This window comes from Saimiri boliviensis, chromosome 11 (genome assembly GCF_048565385.1).
Source record: "Saimiri boliviensis isolate mSaiBol1 chromosome 11, mSaiBol1.pri, whole genome shotgun sequence".
Classification (NCBI taxonomy): Eukaryota; Metazoa; Chordata; class Mammalia; order Primates; family Cebidae; genus Saimiri; species Saimiri boliviensis.
In genome coordinates, this window is record NC_133459.1 from 109,350,062 (window position 1) to 109,369,155 (window position 19,094).

Here is a 19,094-nt window from a genome sequence, read left to right on the forward strand (position 1 = left end):
AGTATCCTGACATACCTCTCCCCTGCCTCACATCCCTTTTCCTTCTAACTGCCAGCATTTTGCCTAACATCTTTCTCTGACCCCAAAGCTTGCTTTGCACATCTGCCAAGTGGAAAAAAAAATCTGATTCACCACTCTGCCACTTTCCAGCAGCTCTCTTCCAATGACTGAGGAGTTGGTCTATAAATCCCATTTCCCTTCTTCCCCTCTAGGGGGATGACACTGAAGCACAAGCCCTACACAGGGTCCCTGAGTTACTCACCAACTTAAGCTCCAGTTGCCCATAGTGGTAACATGATTGACAATGAACCTGATGCTGGCTCCCTCCCTTCCTTGTCTCACTTTTCCACTCCCCTACAGGTGTTAGGATCACTTGCACTTGAATCCATGTCACAGGGGGACATGAATCAGAGGCAACCCAAAGTAAAGCAGGATTTCATCAACACAGTGAGTGCTCTTAATGAGTCTGTGATACTACCTCTGATGAAGTTATAAAAGTGACATTGCTGGCTCTTTCAGAGAACCTCTGACTACAGTAAAGTCCTGATTTTAGAAGCAGCTGATTTTAACAGTGTATAAAAGGACCAGCCCACAGGAAAAAAACACAAAATCTCAGGAAAACATGAACAGTTAAAAAAAAAAAAAAAAAAAAAAAAAAAACACAGTAGACCTTGGCAAGAGGCAGTGATAGCAAACAACGTGAAAGTTTTCTGTCATCAGAGAGCTGACTGGTAGAGTCAAATGACATGACCAAAAACAAATCCCTGACACCTAATTTCCATTCTGGGCCCATACTCCATGCTGACTTCCAAAGTTACATGTTTAAGCAATCCTAAAATGTAAAACAAAAACAAAAAGAACTCTTAATTGATTGATTACCTAAAATACAAAATGTTAAATATCACTGGGAGAATATATTTTTTATTGAATATCTCAAAGTAAGTTAATTCCTATATTACATTAGACGCTGACTATATTAAAATATTTAGTTGCTGAGGTATGACTAGAAATCGTGTTTCCAAAGGATTAATTAAGGAAAAGAACAGATTAACTTAAGGGCAGGCTATACCTAGTGGTGGAGAGTTTGAAATTACACACGGATTAAGAGTGACCATTAAAACTAAAGAACCAAAAGAGCCATTTTTTTTTTCTGCAGCAAGTAAATTAAGTTAAAAAATCTTAATATGCTTTTCACTTTTTTGATTTACTTTTATTTTTTTGAAGGGCTAAAAATGTGGATGATTCCAAAGTCAAAAGTATACTTAAAAATATATTCTGTTCAGATACGGTGTTTCACACCTGTAATCCTAGCACTTCGGGAGGCTGAGGAGGGTAGATTGCTTGAGTCCAGGAGTTTGAGACCAGCCTGGACAAGCTGGCAAAACCCCATCTCTACAAAAAATACAGAAATTAGTCAGGTGTGGTGGTGGGCACTGGGCACCTGTAGTCCTAGCTACTTAGGAGGCTGAAGTGGGAGGATGGCTTGAGCCCAGGAGGTGAAGGTTGCAGTGAGTTGAGATTGTGCCACGGCCCTCACTCTAGCCTGGGTAACAGAGCCAGACCTTGTCTCAAAAAATAAAATAATAAAATAAAATAAAAATTCAAAGTCTCACTTCTAATCCCTTTCCTCTGCCTAGAAGGTAACTATACTTGCTTTTGGTTTATTCTTCCAGCGTTTCTTTGCAAAATCATATGAAAACATGTATATTATATGCATGTCTCTTCTTATATAAAAGGTAGCAGTTCTTTTAAATAGCTTATGCTATAAACCTATATATCATGTGCTACATATTAAGTGCTATCTTGTTTTCTTAATAATGTTCTTGAAAATCATATGTTACCACATAAAGATCATCCTTATTCTCCTTTTAAGGTTGTACAGAACTCCTTTATTGATGATGTAATATTACAAAATATATACTTGGTCTTTGACCCCATTTCCTGACATATAACTCTTAAAATCCTTGGAATCTCTAAAGTGATGTCTTTCTAATGAGTTGACTGATGGCTGGCGGCCTGTAGGTAGCTTCAGGATATGGGCTGGTCAAGCAGAAAGATCAAGGCATGATTAGAAAGATCCAGATAGGGAGAGGGGTTGAAGGTTAAGTTAATCACCAATGGCCAATTAATCAATCATGCCTATGTAATGAAGACCCCATAAAAACCCAAAAGGACAGGGTTCAGAAAGCTTCTAGACAGCTTAAGACATGAAGGTTCCTGCAGTGTGGCTTGCCTAGAAAGGACATGGATGGTCTGTCCTTCCTCACCCCACACCTCTCTTCATCTGTATCCTTTGTTATAACTTTTATAATAAGCCAGTAAACATGCTTACCTGAGTTCAGTAAGCTGCTTTAGCAAATTAATCATATCCAAGGATGGGATTGTGGGATCCCCAGCTTATAGGTGGTCAGTCAGAAGCACAGACAAAATAACCTGGGGACTGCAAATGGCATTGGAAGTGGGATCCCTCAACCTGTGAGATCTCACACTGTCTCCAGGTAGTGTCAGAATTTCCAGGTAGTGTCAGAATCGAAGTGAATTAGAGGATTTTCAGCTGGTGTCTGCTGGATAACTGACTGCTTACGTGAAAGTAAGTAATTCAAAATCTAAGCTGTTGGAACTTCAAAATATTTTGAGCCTGAAAGGAATGTGTTATAGGACCTCAGTCACCTAACATAGCTGTAACCTTTGTTTCTCTTATTAGATTTGCCTTCTCTTATACCCAAATAGTTTTATAAAATGTAAATGATTAAAGGGCATGTAGGAAGACCCATTCCCTCTTCCCTGTAGATTAACTGCCCTCTTACCTTTCTTACACATAGACTATCATGTCTAAGATGAAATGTTAAAAACACTCTTTTATTTTTTATTTTTTATTTTTATTTTTTTTGAGACAGAGTTTCACTCTTGTTACCCAGGCTGGAGTGCAATGGCGCGATCTCGGCTCACCACAACCTCCGCCTCCCGGGTTCAGGCAATTCTCCTGCCTCAGCCTCCTGAGTAGCTGGGATTACAGGCACGTGCCACCATGCCCAGCTCATTTTTTTCTATTTTTAGTAGAGACGGGGTTTCACCTTGTTGACCCGGATGGTCTTGATCTCTCGACCTCGTGATCCACCCGCCTCGGCCTCCCAAAGTGCTGGGATTACAGGCTTGAGCCACCGCGCCCGGCAAAAACACTCTTTTAAATTGAAAAGGAAATGTAAACAAACTGTAACTCATCAGATTGCTGTAACTCATAAACCAGCCTTGTATAGAAAATGCTATAATCTTAATAAATTTGTTTTCTGCCTATATAACCAAGACCTTAACTTTTAATTTGGGAGCACAGACTCCATTTCTCTGGAGTTCATGTTTCCCAGCTTTTCACTTGAATAAAGCTGGATTCTGATCTGTTTGATTATTTCAGGTTAACACTTGCTTGGTTTCTGGAGAAAAAAAAACAACACATTTCACAGAAGTCTACTGTGTTGATTGTTGCTGGGTTAGAGAACAGAAAAAGCACTTCAAGTGTGTTTTTTCCATAGAGACGGCCATTTGTCTTCTTTCCAGTCTTTTGCTATCACAAATAAAGGCACAAAGAACGACTTTATAGATATGTTATTTTGTGGGGTTTTTGCAAATTTGCCTTTGGGATACATTCCTAAAAGTAAGATTGCTTAATCAAAGGTATATGTATATTTAATTTTGCTAGACATTGCCAAATTTCTCTGAGTTAATACTATTCTCATTCCTATCAGCAAAATATGAGAGTGCCTACTTTACCCAAAGCCTTGCCAAAAAATTATGCAAAACTTTGGATATTTATCTACTTATAGGTGAGAAGTGGTGTCTCAGTGTAGTTTTTAATTTCCATTTCTTCCTTGTAAGTTGGGCTGAACTGCTTTTCTATGCTTAAAAGTTGTTTGTGCTTCCTGCCAGAGGATACCACCGAGGAGGCATTGTTAAACCCTCTCTTTCCACTGCCGTCATGTTGCAATCAGAGTTTCCTAAAGAGCCCAAACAGCTGTGGAAGCTCTTCACTGACATTGGAAGGTTGAGCTTTGAAACAAAGCTGAGGAGGATCTGAGGAGCCATTCTGGGCAATGTGGAACGCTCACAGGCTGTGTGGTAATGGGAACACCCCAGGGTCTTTGGGTTTGTCACATATGCCACTCCAGGAGCTTTGGGGTTGTCACATATGCCACTGTGGAGGAGGTAGATGCAGCCATGAATGCAGGGCCACACAAGATGGATGGAAAAGTTGTGGAACCAGAGAGCTATCTCAAGAGAAAACTCTCAAAGACCAGTGCCCACTTAACTGTGAAAAAAAAATTTGTTGCTGGCATTAAAGAGTACACTGAAGAACATCACCTAAGAGATTATTTTGAATAGTATCGACAAACTGAAGTGACTGAAATCATGACTGACCAAGGCTGTGGCAAGAAAAAAGGCCTTGCCCTTTTAACCATGACTGTAGATAAGACTGTCATTCAGAAATACCATACTATGAATGGCCACAACTGTGAAGTCAAGTAAGCTCTGTCAGATCAAAAGATGGCTAGTGCTTCATCTAGCCAAAGAGGCTGAAGTGCTTCTGGAAACTTTGGTGGTGGTTGGGGAGGTGGTTTTGGTGGGAATGACAATGTTGGCTGTGGTGGAAACGTCAGTGGTCATGGTGGCTTTGGTGGTAGCCATGGTGGTAGTGGATATGGTGGCAGGGGGATGGCTAAAATGGATTTTGCAATAATGGAAGCAAATCTGGAGGTGGTGAAAGCTACAGTGATCTTGGCAATTACAACAGTCTTCAAATTCTAGATCCATGAAGGGAGGAAATTTTGGCGGTGAAAGATCTGGCCCCTATGGTGGTGGAGGCAGATTCTTTGCTAAACTACGAAACCAAGGTGGCTGTGGCAGTTCCAGTAGCTGCAGTACCTATGGCAGTGGCAGAAGATTTTAATTACTGTCAGAAAATAAAGCTTAGCAGGAGAGAAGAGCCAGAGAAGTGACAGGGAAGCTACGGGTTACAAGGGATTTGTGAATTCAGCCAAGCACAGTGGTTGCAAGGCCTAGCTGCTACAAAGAAGACATGTTTTAGAAACTATTTATGTGTATGGGTAAAAAACTTGAGGATTATATTTGTGATCAATTGTATAACAATTAATAACAGATTATTCTAGTTTTTGATCTGTGGAAAGTGTAAATCATTCCACCAAAAGGTTTTAATGTAAATATTTTTTGCATCCATGCAGTTGATTGCTAAATGTTATAGTCTGATCATGATGCTGAATGTGTTTTAAAAAATTAATTAACTAATTACATATTAAAGTTGTATTTCTTTCCCTGTAAACCAAATGAACTTCTACTTCTGCCAAGTTTTCTATCAGGAAGTTGGTCTCTTAGTTAAATTACATTTTTATTTTTAGAAGCTCTCTCTTTATTAGAAAGGTTAGCCAATCATGAGCTAAGTGGCCAATATTTACTCTAGTTTATTAAGTCTTGTGACTTTCCTTATGAGGCTTTTTTTCTATGCCGAAGTTCTTCTTTTTTTAAAATGTAGCTTAATTCATGAAACTTTTCTGTTACTGATTTTCTAGTTTTGAGCCACAGCTACCCCTTAATACTCTCATGCTACCATATATAATTCAGTCATGGCTTCTTTTAATACTGGCATGGTTTCGTGTTTTACGTTTTTTATTTTTTGGAATTTTTATAAATAGTATTTAAGGCTATGAGATCAGAATGAATCTACCAATTGTAGACATTTATTAAATGTCTACCATCTAAAAATTTAAATCTATTTACATCTTCTTTGTTGACACTCTCATTTGACACTCATTCACTTCAGTGTTTTCAAATATAATACATACGGATAATAACCAAATTTATATCTTGCTGCACTGACTTCTACACTCTGGGACCTTATTTTTGATTGTATAGTTTAAATCTCTTTTGACATCTTCGACATTAAGAATTCAGTGTATCTGAAATTAAATTTGCTCTCCTTCTAATGTTCCTAATGGTATCTCCATTATTCTGGTTTTTAAAAAAATATACTTTAAGTTCTGGGGTACATGTATAAAATGTACAAGTTTGTTACATAGGTATACACGTGCCATGGTGGTTTGCTGCATCAACCCATCATCTACATTAGGTATTTCTCCTAATGCTATCCCTCCCCTAACCCTCTGCCCCCACAACAGGCTCTGGTATATGATGTACCCCCTCCCTGTGTCTATGTGTTCTCACTGTTCAACTTTCACTTATGAGTGAGAACATGTGGTATTTGGTTTTCCGTTCCTGTGTTAGTTTGCTGAGAATGATGGTTTCCAGCTTCATCTACAACCCTGCAATGGACATGAACTCATCCTTTTTTATGGCTGCATAGTATTTCATGGTGTATGTGTGCCACATTTTCTTTATCCACTCTGTCATTGATGGGCATTTGGGTTGGTTCCTATAAATACAACTTACAAGGGATATGAAGGACCTCTTCAAGGACAACTACAAACCACTGCTCAAGGAAATAAGAGATAACACAAACAAATGGAAAAACATCCCATGTTTATGGATAGGAAAAATATCGTGAAAATGGCCATACTGCCCAAAGTAATTTATAGATTCAATGCTATCCCCATCAAGCTACCACTGACCTTCTTCACAGAATTAGAAAAAACTACTTCAAATTGCATGTGGAATCAAGAAGGAGCCTGCATAGCTAAGATAATCCTAAGCAAAAAGAACAAACCTGGAGGCATCATGCTACCTGACTTCAAACTATACTACAAGGCTACAGTAACCAAAACAGCATGGTACTGGTACTAAAACAGAGATATAGACCAATAAAACAGAACAGAAGCCTCAAAAATAACATCACACATCTGCAACCATCTGATCTTTGACAAACCTGACAAAAACCGGCAATGGGGAAAGAATTCCCTATTTAATAAATGGTGTTGGGAAGACTTGCTAGCCATAGGCAGAAAACTGAAACTGGACCCCTTCCTTACTATACAAAAATTAACTCAACATGGATTAAAGACTTAAATGCAAGACCTAAAACCATAAAAAACCCTAGAAGAAAACTTAGTACCATTCAGAACATAGCTATGGGCAAATATTTCATGACTAAAACACCAAAAGCAATGGCAGCAACAGCCAAAATCGACAAATGGGATCTAACTAAAAAGAGCTTCTGCACAGCAAAAAAACTATCATCAGAGTGAACAGGTAACCTACAGAATGGGAGAGAATTTTTACAATCTATCCATCTGACAAGGGGCTAATATCTAGAATCACAAGGAACTTAAAGAAATTTACAAGAAAAAAACAACCCCCCCATCATAAAGTGGGCAAAGGATATGAACAGACACTTCTCAAAAGAAGACACTTAGGTAGCCAACAAACATATGAAAAAAAAGCTCATCATTGCTGGTCATTAGAGAAATGCAAATCAAAACCATAATAAGATACCATCTCACACCAGTTAGAAGGGCAATCATTAAAAAGTCAGGAAACAACAGATGCTGGAGAGGATGTGGAGAAATAGGAACACTTTTACACTGTTGGTGGGAGTGTAAATTGGTTCAACCATTGTGGAAGACAGTGTGGCATTCCTCAAGGATCTAGAACCAGAAACAGCATTTGACCCAGCAGTCCCATTACTGGGTATATACCCAACGGATTACAAATCATTCTACTACAAAGACACATACACATGTACGTTTACTGCAGCACTGTTCACAATAGCAAAGACTTGGAATCATGTTTACTCTTAAAGCACTAATCCATTTGAAATTTTTTCAGGTATGTAGTATAAGATAGAGCTCTAAATTTATCTTTTACCAAATGACTATTCAGTTTTTAGGAAAGCTATCTTTTTTCCCACTGATTTGAGGTGCTGCCTTTTTCATTAGCAAACCACTACATATACATAAACTGGTTTCTGGATTTCCTAATCTGCTCCATTAGTCTTCTTGCTCTTTCAGGTACCTCATCATTTTAATTATAAAGGCCTTACAATTTACATCATCTTTTCCAGGATTTACTTGGCTAGGCATCCTGTTTGCTTATTTTTCCTTATAAGCTTTAAAATCAATTTTTTCTACCTCCTCATCAGAATAAAAGGACCTATTGGCATTTTTATTAGAATATTTAAAAATTTTTATAAATAAACATAAAATGCATTGACAGGTTCATGACACTGATTTTTAAAAATGTCCTAGTTGACAAAAAAGTAGTTCAAGTCTACTTTTGTGTTTTTTAAAGTTGTTTAAATTCTTCACGTAAATTTTACTCATTTAACCTCTACATTACCTTTGTTGTTGCTACTGAAAACATATCTTCTCTTTAATTACATCTTTCAATGGGAATTTGCTTATATATAAAGAACACTGATTTTTGCATATCAATCTTATATCTGTACTTTGCTTAATTATCTGTCATAGTTTTCCCATCAACTTCTATGGGCTTTACAGACATATTATATTCTTTGTATTGAAAAAACAATCGTTCCAGTTTTAAGTCTCCAATACTTTCTCTTGCCTAATGTTTCCAGCTAATGATCACTAATACCATGTTAAATAGCAGAGGCAACAGAGATAATCCTTGTCTAGTTCCAGATTTTGGTAGTAATGCCTCTAGTGTTACACCTTAAGAAAGGCGTTTAGGCTTTAGGGCAGTAATGCATGTAATTTATCATGTTAAGGAATTATCTATTGATTTACACATGGCCATAAACATGGGAACAATAGACACCATAGACTGCTAGAGAGAGGAGGGATTGGGGGATGGGTTGAAAAACTAACTGTTTGGTACTATACTCTGTACCTGGGTTCAACATACCCACGTAACAATCCTGCACATGTACCCCTTGTATCTAAAATAAAAGCTGAAATTACAAGAGAGAGACCTAGACAAAAACAGAGACTGAGAGACATTATTCCAGGTAAGAATTGTATTTTTAGTAGAGACAGGGTTTCACCATGTTGACCAAGCTGGTCTCAAACTCCTGACCTCGGGTGATCTGCCTGCCTCGGCCTCCCAAAGTGCTGAGATTACAGGCATGAGGCAATGTGCACAGCCATTAAAACTTTTGTGGAAAAAGAGTAATACTCTGATTTTTAAACTTCTTCCTTCATTTTAGCTATTATACTCCAATAAAGTCAATGATGAGATACAGCATTTCCTTAGAAAATACAGCATTTCCTTAAAAAACTACAGTTTAAATATAGCAACAAGAAAAGTAGTGGGCTTAGATTAAAAGCAGAAATCGCACACTCTGCTGCTTGTCCTTAGCTCTTCTTATTTGATATTTGGAGGTTTTAGCTTTAAGGTAAAAGAAAAAATAATACAGTATGCATGATGTTTAAAAAGGAACCAAATACATTTCAACGATGAAGTCTTGAATAACTCTGATTGGAAGATGGTATCTCGGAACTCTTTAACTGAAGTCAAAGTGGCTCCTAATTTACAAATCCGTTGTGTTTTAGGGTATTTTTGAGTTGGCTGTTTGAAAATCACCAATTTCCCACAGGAAACAATGCAAACAGCAGACTGGTTCTACAGTGGATATTTTAATAAGAGCACACTACTAAATTCTGGTACTAAAGTATGGTAACTGAACAGTTAACACAACAAAACAAAAAAACAGTGAGTTTCAAATAAGAACATGGAAAATACAACCCAGTATGCGATCCTAGTAACCAAAAAACCTGCTCCCTCTTCATCAGCCAGAAGATAACCTCACCTCTAATACTAGCAGTTAGAACCTTTTGGAGGCATTGACAGCTAAGGCATATTTATGAATTGTGCATATGTGTGTTTGTGTGTGTAGTAATGTAATGGCAGAAAGAGGAAATTAATGCAGATTTTCCTTAAGTCAGGAATTTTTTAATATACTTAATGATGGTTTATTGGTGGTTGTGAGAACTGAATTAATACCTGATACTGTATCTTCAGAACCTAAGGAAGTGTTGAAAACAAAGCAGATGGTTTAATAAAAACTACTACATTTTTGCAAAATGATATTCTTACATAATTCAGTTCTTAAATTCAAAATTCTGTTTACCATTATGCTCATTGCGTTCCTTTCAGTATTATAAAACCCTCTGCCAGCCTTTCTTAACTAGGGTTTCTCATCTGAACGAATGAACAGAGGAAATGATCTTAGTGACTATTTCTCAATTCCCCCAAGGATAATACATTGCTGTACTTATCTAGATACATAGGTAAGAAGTCAATAATTCCACACAAATTGAGCCTTTATAGTATTACGGTGTTGTTTCCCAACTGAGAAAGGCTGTTAGACTAGTCAGTATTTATAAATGTTCTATGTTTTTATATGTGACTAAAGAATACAATAACTATGCAATAATAGTCCCATATGTTCAATTTTACAATATGGGTACATATACAAGCAGTAAGTTAAAATCTTGGCAAACTGGTTACATTTATCTTAGTACCCAAAAGCATAGTTCAAAAATTATAACCACTTGAAAGGCAAACCACAAAGGAAATTGTTAGGGAACACCCAAAAGCAATTTTGAAAAAAGTAAAACTCCACAATTTGTCATATGGTAACTTCCTACATATTAAAAAAAAAAAAAAAAATGCTTACTTTTTACTTAATACAGGACACAAGTTTATTCTATTTTATTCTATTTAAACATGAAATCAATAAGATTTATTAAAATCAGTATAGGGACCAAATCCTGTATTCATGAACAATGATGATCTCTTACAATTTAGAATTTCAAGTTTATAATTTTGTTTCCATTAATGCATATTCTTTCTATTTCATACCTGTATTTATGACCATTGTCATTTCTAAAGTCTGTACCTTAGTTTGCCTCTTAAAAATTGTTTCCTTTAAAATTAACATGGTATTTCAAAACTTTTTAGACCTAACAAAAAGACTCTTTTGGTTAAACAGCTTTTTTTTGTGTGTGTGTATTTATAAATGATTTTATGATTAAAAAAAAAAAGTACAAAGTACCACAGGATAGTAACTGGTGAGTTGCAGAAAATAAATTAAAAAATCTAGTAAGGCTTTAGAAATACCACACCAGTAACAAAGTATATTCCTGTATCCTGGTTAGTTTTATAATTTTCCATCATACATAAGTACCCCTTTTATTTAGGTGAATAAAAAAAAATCAAGCTACAGATCTATGTAAATGGCCTCATTTCTAAATTACAGTGAGAATCAAATCTACAACTAATTGCTCAGATCATTCTAAGATATGAATTCACTTTCTATCCCAACTCGCCTTAGGGAAAAAAGGAGCAGAACTACTCTGAAAGCTCTTATAGGAACTACATTTTCAGGAAATAAAAAAAAAAAATCACACTCTTATATTATATTCATTCTCCTGTTTTTCACTGAGAAACAAAAGTCATCACAATACAACTCAGTTTTACCCAAAAATTTATTATTACTCTTTGCCTGTGTTAGAAAGTGTTGAGAAAAAAAAACAAAACAAACAAACAAACAAAAAAACAATTGTCTTTTTCTAAGAAATCACTTTCACTGTGGAAGTGAAAATAGAACACTGGGAAACCTAGAAGGGATAGACATATATTTCCATGGCACGTTTTCAACAGAGCAACAGTAGACCCAGAAAATATGTAGAGTGCCACTATTTCTTCTGCTATTGATGAGCTGTAAATACTGAATATATAAAAATTAATGGTAGGGAAAAATACTTCTTTATACTCTATTCAGTTGATTTTTCAAAGAGTTTTCACTATTTCCTAAAATCAGGCAAATTTTTACCAATTTGAAAAACATCTCAGAGTGATCTCCTTGCAAATAGTTCATTATCAGGTGTACATTTAAATAAACTCAGTTTGCTTTCATTTTTAAATGAAAAAAAGACTGAACTGGAATTTCTTCACTTTGTACTTTGGAGCTACTTTTTAACTGATTTCCATTTAAAAAGTTATACTTTTTTAAGGTCTAAGTCAAAAATATTGACTTACCATAGAGAAATTAGGCAAGAAACATAATTTTAAAATTACACTACCCAGAGAGAGCCAATTAACATTCATGGAATTATATTATATATATATATGAATGCTAATTGGGATTTGGTGTGTACACGTGTGCACACACATACACACACACACACACACTCTCTTTCTAGTTTCTCCCTCATACATGTAAAGATAATGTATAGGTTAGACACAGACCTTTTACAAGAATGAATTTTCCTGATATGTTAGTCTGTATCTTGTTGTCATTTATTACCATTTAATGTAAGCCTCTGCTGACAATCACCTAACACTTAATATTGATTTAAAATAATGACTCTATTATTATCTTTCATCTGAAACCTGTGAAAGCTCTCTGATGCTAACCAAGCTTAACAATCTACATACAGAACTTAAAGTGTTTTTTAAATATGCCTAAAAAAGATTGTAAAGAATACTGCTAACAGTGGTTATGCGACCTCTGCATGTTGTGATCCTAATTTTTCTTTACTTTATATGCTTTCCAGTATTTTCAAAATTTTGGACCATATTTTATAATCAGAAAACTATTAAAATTTTTCTTACCAAAAATCTAATTTCATATGCATAATACAAACAAAAGTATTATGAAAAACAAAATAAAATACAACAAAAGAATCTCAGAATAAAAGAAAAAATCCAAAAGAAAACACACAAAAATACTAACATGGGTGTCTTACGGTAATTTTTTCCTTTATCTTTTTCTATAGCATACCAAGTTTCTTTGTCAAAATAATTATCTCTGTAATTGAAAAAAACTACTTTTAAATATGCAATTTCATTCAATCCTCAGCCTCTTCCCTAAATAGCCATATAGCATGTTCATGCTCTACCTGAAAACTGACCATCGGCAGAGGGCACTGCCTTCCCTAGAGCACTATGAAGAAGCGCTGTTTTCTCTCGTACACTCCAGTACTGTTGGGGCTTGTGGTGAGGCAGATGTCCTTCTTGCTTGTCACTACCACCATTTATCACAGTGCCTCCTACTTCTTCCCTACAGCACAGTTTCCTTAAGGCTGTGTCAGCAGATTATTCCACACTTTACCTATCTTGATTACCAGGGTTACAATTCTTAATTGTCTCCCTTCGGTCACTGAAAAATTTGGTAATGGACTTATTATCTTTCCACCTCTACTCTTTCCATTATTCTTGATTTAAATTAACAATCCACCCAACATCTGGTAAGCTAAGCTGATCTTCTGTTTCTATAATTACACTTTAGGCCTTCAGATCTCAATCCCAAGCATTTTATAATCTGAACAACCCTTCCTATTTCTGGATCACTTCCCCTAATACCTCTACTCTTAATACTTCTTCCCAAACAGGGAAGATAGGGTCAGTGGATTAGACTGACCCTATCTTAGACCACTAAGATTAGACCACTGAACCTAACAGGTTTTTTTAAAGCATGTATCAATTACCTTTAAATCTTAATTTCTCACCACTCTAATCCCTGCCTTGCTCCTTTCTCACTGTCAGTACTCACCTGACAAAACCCCAAACCTGTTAAATCCAACTCTCTGTCTATTCCGTAACTCTTACCAAGTAACTGAACAAGACTGAAGAAAAACATACAACTTTTCTGGTTGTTTTCACTTTAAGTTCATGACCACAAACTTCAAAGCGGGCCCTCTGTGCTGCCAGGCAATCACCCTGCTCCTCTTCACAGCAAAAGGCTTTGAAAAGGAGTTGACTTCGTTGCTGTCTCCATTTCCCCCCCTCCCATTCTCTCTTGAAGCTACTCTGTCTGATCAGGCTTTCATCCTCATTACCCTCAGTCCCAGTAGCGTTTAGCAGCGTTGATGAATCCTTCCTGTTTAGCAGGTTTCTTTACAAGGCTTCTAAAACAGCATATGGTTGTATCTTTCTTCCCACCTCGCTGGCCACTCCACTTGGCTGCATCTGCCTCCTGACCACCCCAAGGGCTCAGTTCTCAGGACTCCTATCCTCTGTCAATACTCAGTCTCTGAGCAAACTGTGTATTAAATATGACTTTAAATAACATATATAATCTGATGACACCCAAATTTCTATCTTCTACCCCAACCTGCTCCCTGAACTCTAGAGATATAAGCATGTATCTACCACTCTCTGCCCTGCTCATTGCGCTCCAGTTGCACTGCCCTTCTTGTTGTTCCTCGTGTCTGGCATATCCTGCCTCAGTGTTTATATTTGAAGTTCCCTCACCAGGGATATTCTTCCTCTGAACAATCCCATGTCCCTTTCCTCCACCATTTAGTCTCTGGTTGTTATCCTATGCAGAAGACTTTCCAAGCCCTTCTAAAATAGCATCTTCTTACCTGACTCTATGGCATCTGTCACCAACTGACAGTCCATTATTTATTTGCATGTTCATTTGCTTTACTGGCTGCCTCCCTATTAAAATGTAAGATCTATGAGGGCAGCCTATTTGCCCATGCTGTTCACTGCCTGGCAAAGTGGGTACTAAAACATTTGTTGAATTTTAAGATATATGAAACTTTTCGGTTATCTCCAAAGGATTATGAAAACCTTTCAATAGGTAAGTTATACATTTCAGTAATGTTTGAAATGTTTACAATAAGCATGTTGATATAGTTTAGGTATGTGTGCCTGCCCAAATCTCATGTTGAATTGCAATCCCCAACGCTGGAGGTGGGGCCGCGTGGGAGGTGTTTGGATCATGGGGACAGATCCCTCATGGCTTGGTGCTTGTGTTTACAATAGTTACTAAGTTCTTTCAAGATTTAGTCATTTAAAAATGTGTGGCTTCTTTCCCCCATATCTATTTCTTTCTTATTTCTTTCTTTCTTTCTTTCTTTCTCTCTCTCTCTCTCACCATGCTACATGCCTGCTCTGCCCTCACCTTCCGCCATGACTGTATGCTTCCTGCGGCCTCCCCAGGAACTGAGCAGATGCCAGCACTATGCTTTCTGTAAAGCCTGCAGAACTGTGAGCCAATGAAACCTCTCTTCTTTATAGATTAACGAGTCTCAGGTATATCTGTATAGCAATGCAAGAACTGACTAATACACATGTATTACTTTGGTTATCAGGGAAAAAAAGAGCAAATAATAAAAATATTAAAGCTTAACAATAACAAAAAGGAATCCAATTATATGACCTGAAACTGTATTTATGTAAGTTACAGAAAAGTTTATAAGTAGGTCAGTAGGACCTAGACAAGGATTACAAATAAGTTTTACCTTGGAAGTCAGCTGTAGTTGGCTGGTTGTGGTTGCTTGAAGCACTATGTCAAAAGGGACCCTGAAGCTAAGTCAGTTTTAGCAGGCAGAAGTACCATAATGAGGAACATTTTCCAGGAAAACAGAAGGAGTGGGAATAGTGGCATTCATGACAGATGAATTCCTATGCCAGATGAATGCCACTCCATGACGTAAAATCCAGGTGTGGACTATTTTCAACCCTTTCTTTTCAGTTGGCTGCTCCCAAGAATGCCTACTTGTACACTCTTTGTCTACCTGAAATTTCCATATAAACGTAAGAGATCTCAAACTTACATCCAAGAAAGAACTTCTGATCTATAGTCCCCTTCAAAAACAAAAACATTACCTTTCTCCCAGTTCCCTCTCTTTCAGTAATGACACCTCATTCACTCAGTTATCCAGGTAACTCTAGAGACTATCCCTAATTCCCTTCTTTCACTCAACGCTGACCCATACATTCATATTCTCAAGCAAATCTTGTTAGCTGTACCCCAAAGCATTTTCTAACTTTATCTGTGTCTCTCCAGATCTAAGGTTAGTACCTAAGACCAAGCCACCATGGCCTCTCATCTGGTCCACTTTAATCTAATAGCCTTCTAGCTGGTCGGCCTGTTCTCACTTGTTCCCCCTTATAATCTATTATCCACATGACAGCCAAAATCATTTTTTAAAATGAATATCAAATAATGTCACATCCTTATTGTGTTCCATTGCACTTGTAAAAAATCCAAACTCTTAACCCAGGTAATCTTCCCCAGCCTATTTTTCCAACTTTATCTCAAACCACTCTCTTCTTACTCCCTATGCTTCAACCATACTGGCCTCCTTTCAGTATCAAAGCTGTTTTCACCACAAGGCCTTTCTAACAACTGATCTCTAGACTAGAATGTTTTTCCTCTGACAAGCTTTTCTTACAACAATAAGATCTCAGGTTAAAGGTTTCTTCTTCAGAAGTCTTCCAGATCTACTCAATTTAAAGTAGAACTCAATCACTATCATATAATTATATCTTAAATCTACACAATACAAATAACTATTTGACATCTGAGTAGTCTAATTTATTAATTTGTTTGTTGTCTCATTCCCCTATCACAACATAGGATCAAGACAGTGAAGATCTTGTCTTTTTAAGATTAGGTAGGTGAGAGGGCCTACTTAATAAATATTTGGTGAAGACAATTTGTGTAGTTTTCTTAATGTGTGTTATATTCAGTAAAACAAGTTTCTCTTGTGGTGTCTGTGTGTGTTTATTTAGTTAAATTAGAGAAATAAATGAATGAAAACAGAACTAAGAATTCCCAATTTGGAATTAAAGTGATTCTTTGAGGTTGAAAAAGACCCACAAATTTATTTTGATTCAAATTCAAAGTGTACCAACTTTTTTTTTTTTTTTTTTTTTTTTTTGGCCAGGGAGATTAGGTGCTGACTTTAAAACAATGAAAAAACATTCGCCCTAATGGAGCTCCAGAGTGATAATAAACAGGCTATAGCAAGTAAATGCCATGAAAAGGGTTCTACAGTAGAAGGTGCTATAGGTACACTTAACTGAGCCTGGGAGGTAAAGCATCAGGAAATGCTTCCCAAAGAAGTGCCATTTAAACTGAATCTGATCTAAACGATGAGTAGTTGTGATACATACACGTGTGTTGGTGGGAAGGGGTGGGGGTGGGGAAAGGAAGGCATGAAGTATAAGGGTATTTTAAACAGAGGAAACATGAGCAAAGCCCAGAATCCAGAGAACTGATAATATACTCAGGAAACTAAAAATAACTTACTGTAGCTGAAGAGCAAAGTATGAACTGAGAAGTACTGAAAGAGACCAAAGAGGTCAGCAAGGGTAATATTATGAAGGCCTATTATGGAGTTCGGACTTTATCCTAAGGGTAAGAGTCATTAGAGGATTTAAGTAATTTTTATATGTAACATAGCCCTCGTTAATAAAAGATAATTTTAGCCAATGTGAAGTGTTTAGAGGGAGACAGAGAGGTCAATGTGGAGAATGCTACAGTTTTCCAGGCAAGACATAATTGTAGCCTGAATTAGCATACTAAGAGTGGAGACATAAATGAATATTAAGATCTTACTCTGAGAAGTATTTAAACAATTAGGTGAACACTAAAAGCACAAATAAAGAAGTACAGTTGTAACAGTGAATAAATTACCAAAAATCAGATTTCACAGAATATGGGACATCTCAGCTGAACTTTCCAGAAGTACAGTAAGATTTCCAAAGAAAAAAAGGTACTTCAAACTATATGAAATCCATTTTTTTCCTTTTTATATAAAGGCAGGCTTTCACTCTGTCACCCAGGCTGGAACCACTGGCACCATCATAGCTAACTGCAGCCTTAAACTCCCAGGCTCAGGAGATCCTCCTGCCTCAGCCTCCCAAGTAGCACTATAAGTACACAACTACCATGCCCAGCTAATTTTTAAATTTTTTTGTAGAGACATGATCTCACTATGTTGCCCAGGCTGGTCTTACACTCTCCTGGTCTCAAACAAGCCTCTTGTCTCAGCCTCCCAAAGTGCTGGGATTATAGTTGTAAGCCACTGTGCTGAGCCTATAACAGACTTTAATATAAAAGGGTTATTTCCTTGTTCAAATAATTTGAAGAAATTAAAAAATAATCTGTGTGTTTAAAACATATATCTTATTTTTTTAGGCAGAAACTCTAAAAATCTCCATTTATGACTAACCGTATATTATGATTCCATCATACTCTATTAATCGATTCTAATAAACTACTAGCTATAAGAATCATGAGGGTCTGGTCTCTAGTAGCTCTCTGTTATCATTACAAAAAAGTTTTCTTGACAGTAAAATCACAATGAAAAAATAAAAACAGTTAAGACATATACAGTGTATATGGACATTTCTAAATAACTGAAGACTTTAAAATAATATAACATATTGTCTTATCATTATGATAAAAATTAAACCAATATAAAATATATCTCAGGGTGAGTTAAACTTAAAAGATAACAATATAATCTAATTCAACAAACATTTATTGAGAATTTATACACCTACACAAGTCTATCTTTCCGTATACACTGGCACTAAAGTAGGCAATAGAAAGATAAAGAGCTAGGAGACAGATGCTTCCTCAAAAATTTTGTAAGCCAGATAGGAAGACAGACATAATTCATTTCAGGAAGCATTTTTACAAGACTTCTGAAATGATAATGTGACTTTATGAATAAAAATGGTTCTAGTAGAGACTTTGATATTCTTTTACATTTAATAATGTAAGATGCAGATGTCAAAGGAATAATACACTAACTATAGTGAATATATTTTATATTTCCATAATTTTACTCTATAGATATAATGTTGGATTCAAGAAAATTACTACTGATTTGAACTATGACCAAAAAGTTTAACTGCCAAGTATCAAAAAGAAACAGACTGTAGGTAAGAAATACATGGCAAACACAGAAAACATATGAAGACTAAAAGAAAATCTGGCTGGGTGCAATGGCTCATGCCTGTAATCCCAGCATTTTGTCGGGCAGAGGTGGGTGAATCATCTGAGTTCAGGAGTTCAAGACCACCCCGGCCAACATGGTGAAACCCTATCTGTACTAAAAATACCAAAATTAGCCAGGCAGTAATGTATGGCTGGTTGCAGGTGGCTGTCATCCCAGCTAGTAAGGAGGCTGATGCAGGAGAATTGCTTGAACCCGGGAGGCAGAGATGGCTGTGAGCTGAGATCACACCACTGCATTCCAGCCTGGGCAATAGAGCGAGACTCCATGTAAAAAAAAAAGAAAAGAAAAGAGAATCTATGTAGTAATGTCATAAAAAGCAAAGGAAAACAACATAATTATTTGTACTTTAGATCTGTAATTTAAGTAACATATTTATCTCCTAGTTCTTATTTTAATACTTGA

General features: G+C 36.5%; 1 protein-coding gene across 5 annotated transcripts in view; it reads right to left on the bottom strand.

Annotated features, from left to right (window-relative positions):
- Nucleotides 1-19,094, bottom strand: part of SLC30A7 (solute carrier family 30 member 7) — a 72,154-nt gene that overhangs the window by 26,822 nt on the left and 26,238 nt on the right. The window contains exon 9 of one of the 5 annotated variants that reach the window (XM_074381335.1): nucleotides 9,442-18,934. The exons of 3 other annotated variants lie outside the window; for them this stretch is intronic. In XM_074381335.1, the coding sequence (XP_074237436.1) occupies nucleotides 18,595-18,934 (340 nt within the window). In that variant the 3' untranslated portion in view covers nucleotides 9,442-18,594. Of the gene's footprint in view, nucleotides 1-9,441; nucleotides 18,953-19,094 lie in introns of those variants that run through there. One more of the 5 variants, XM_074381334.1, reaches the window with a different exon arrangement.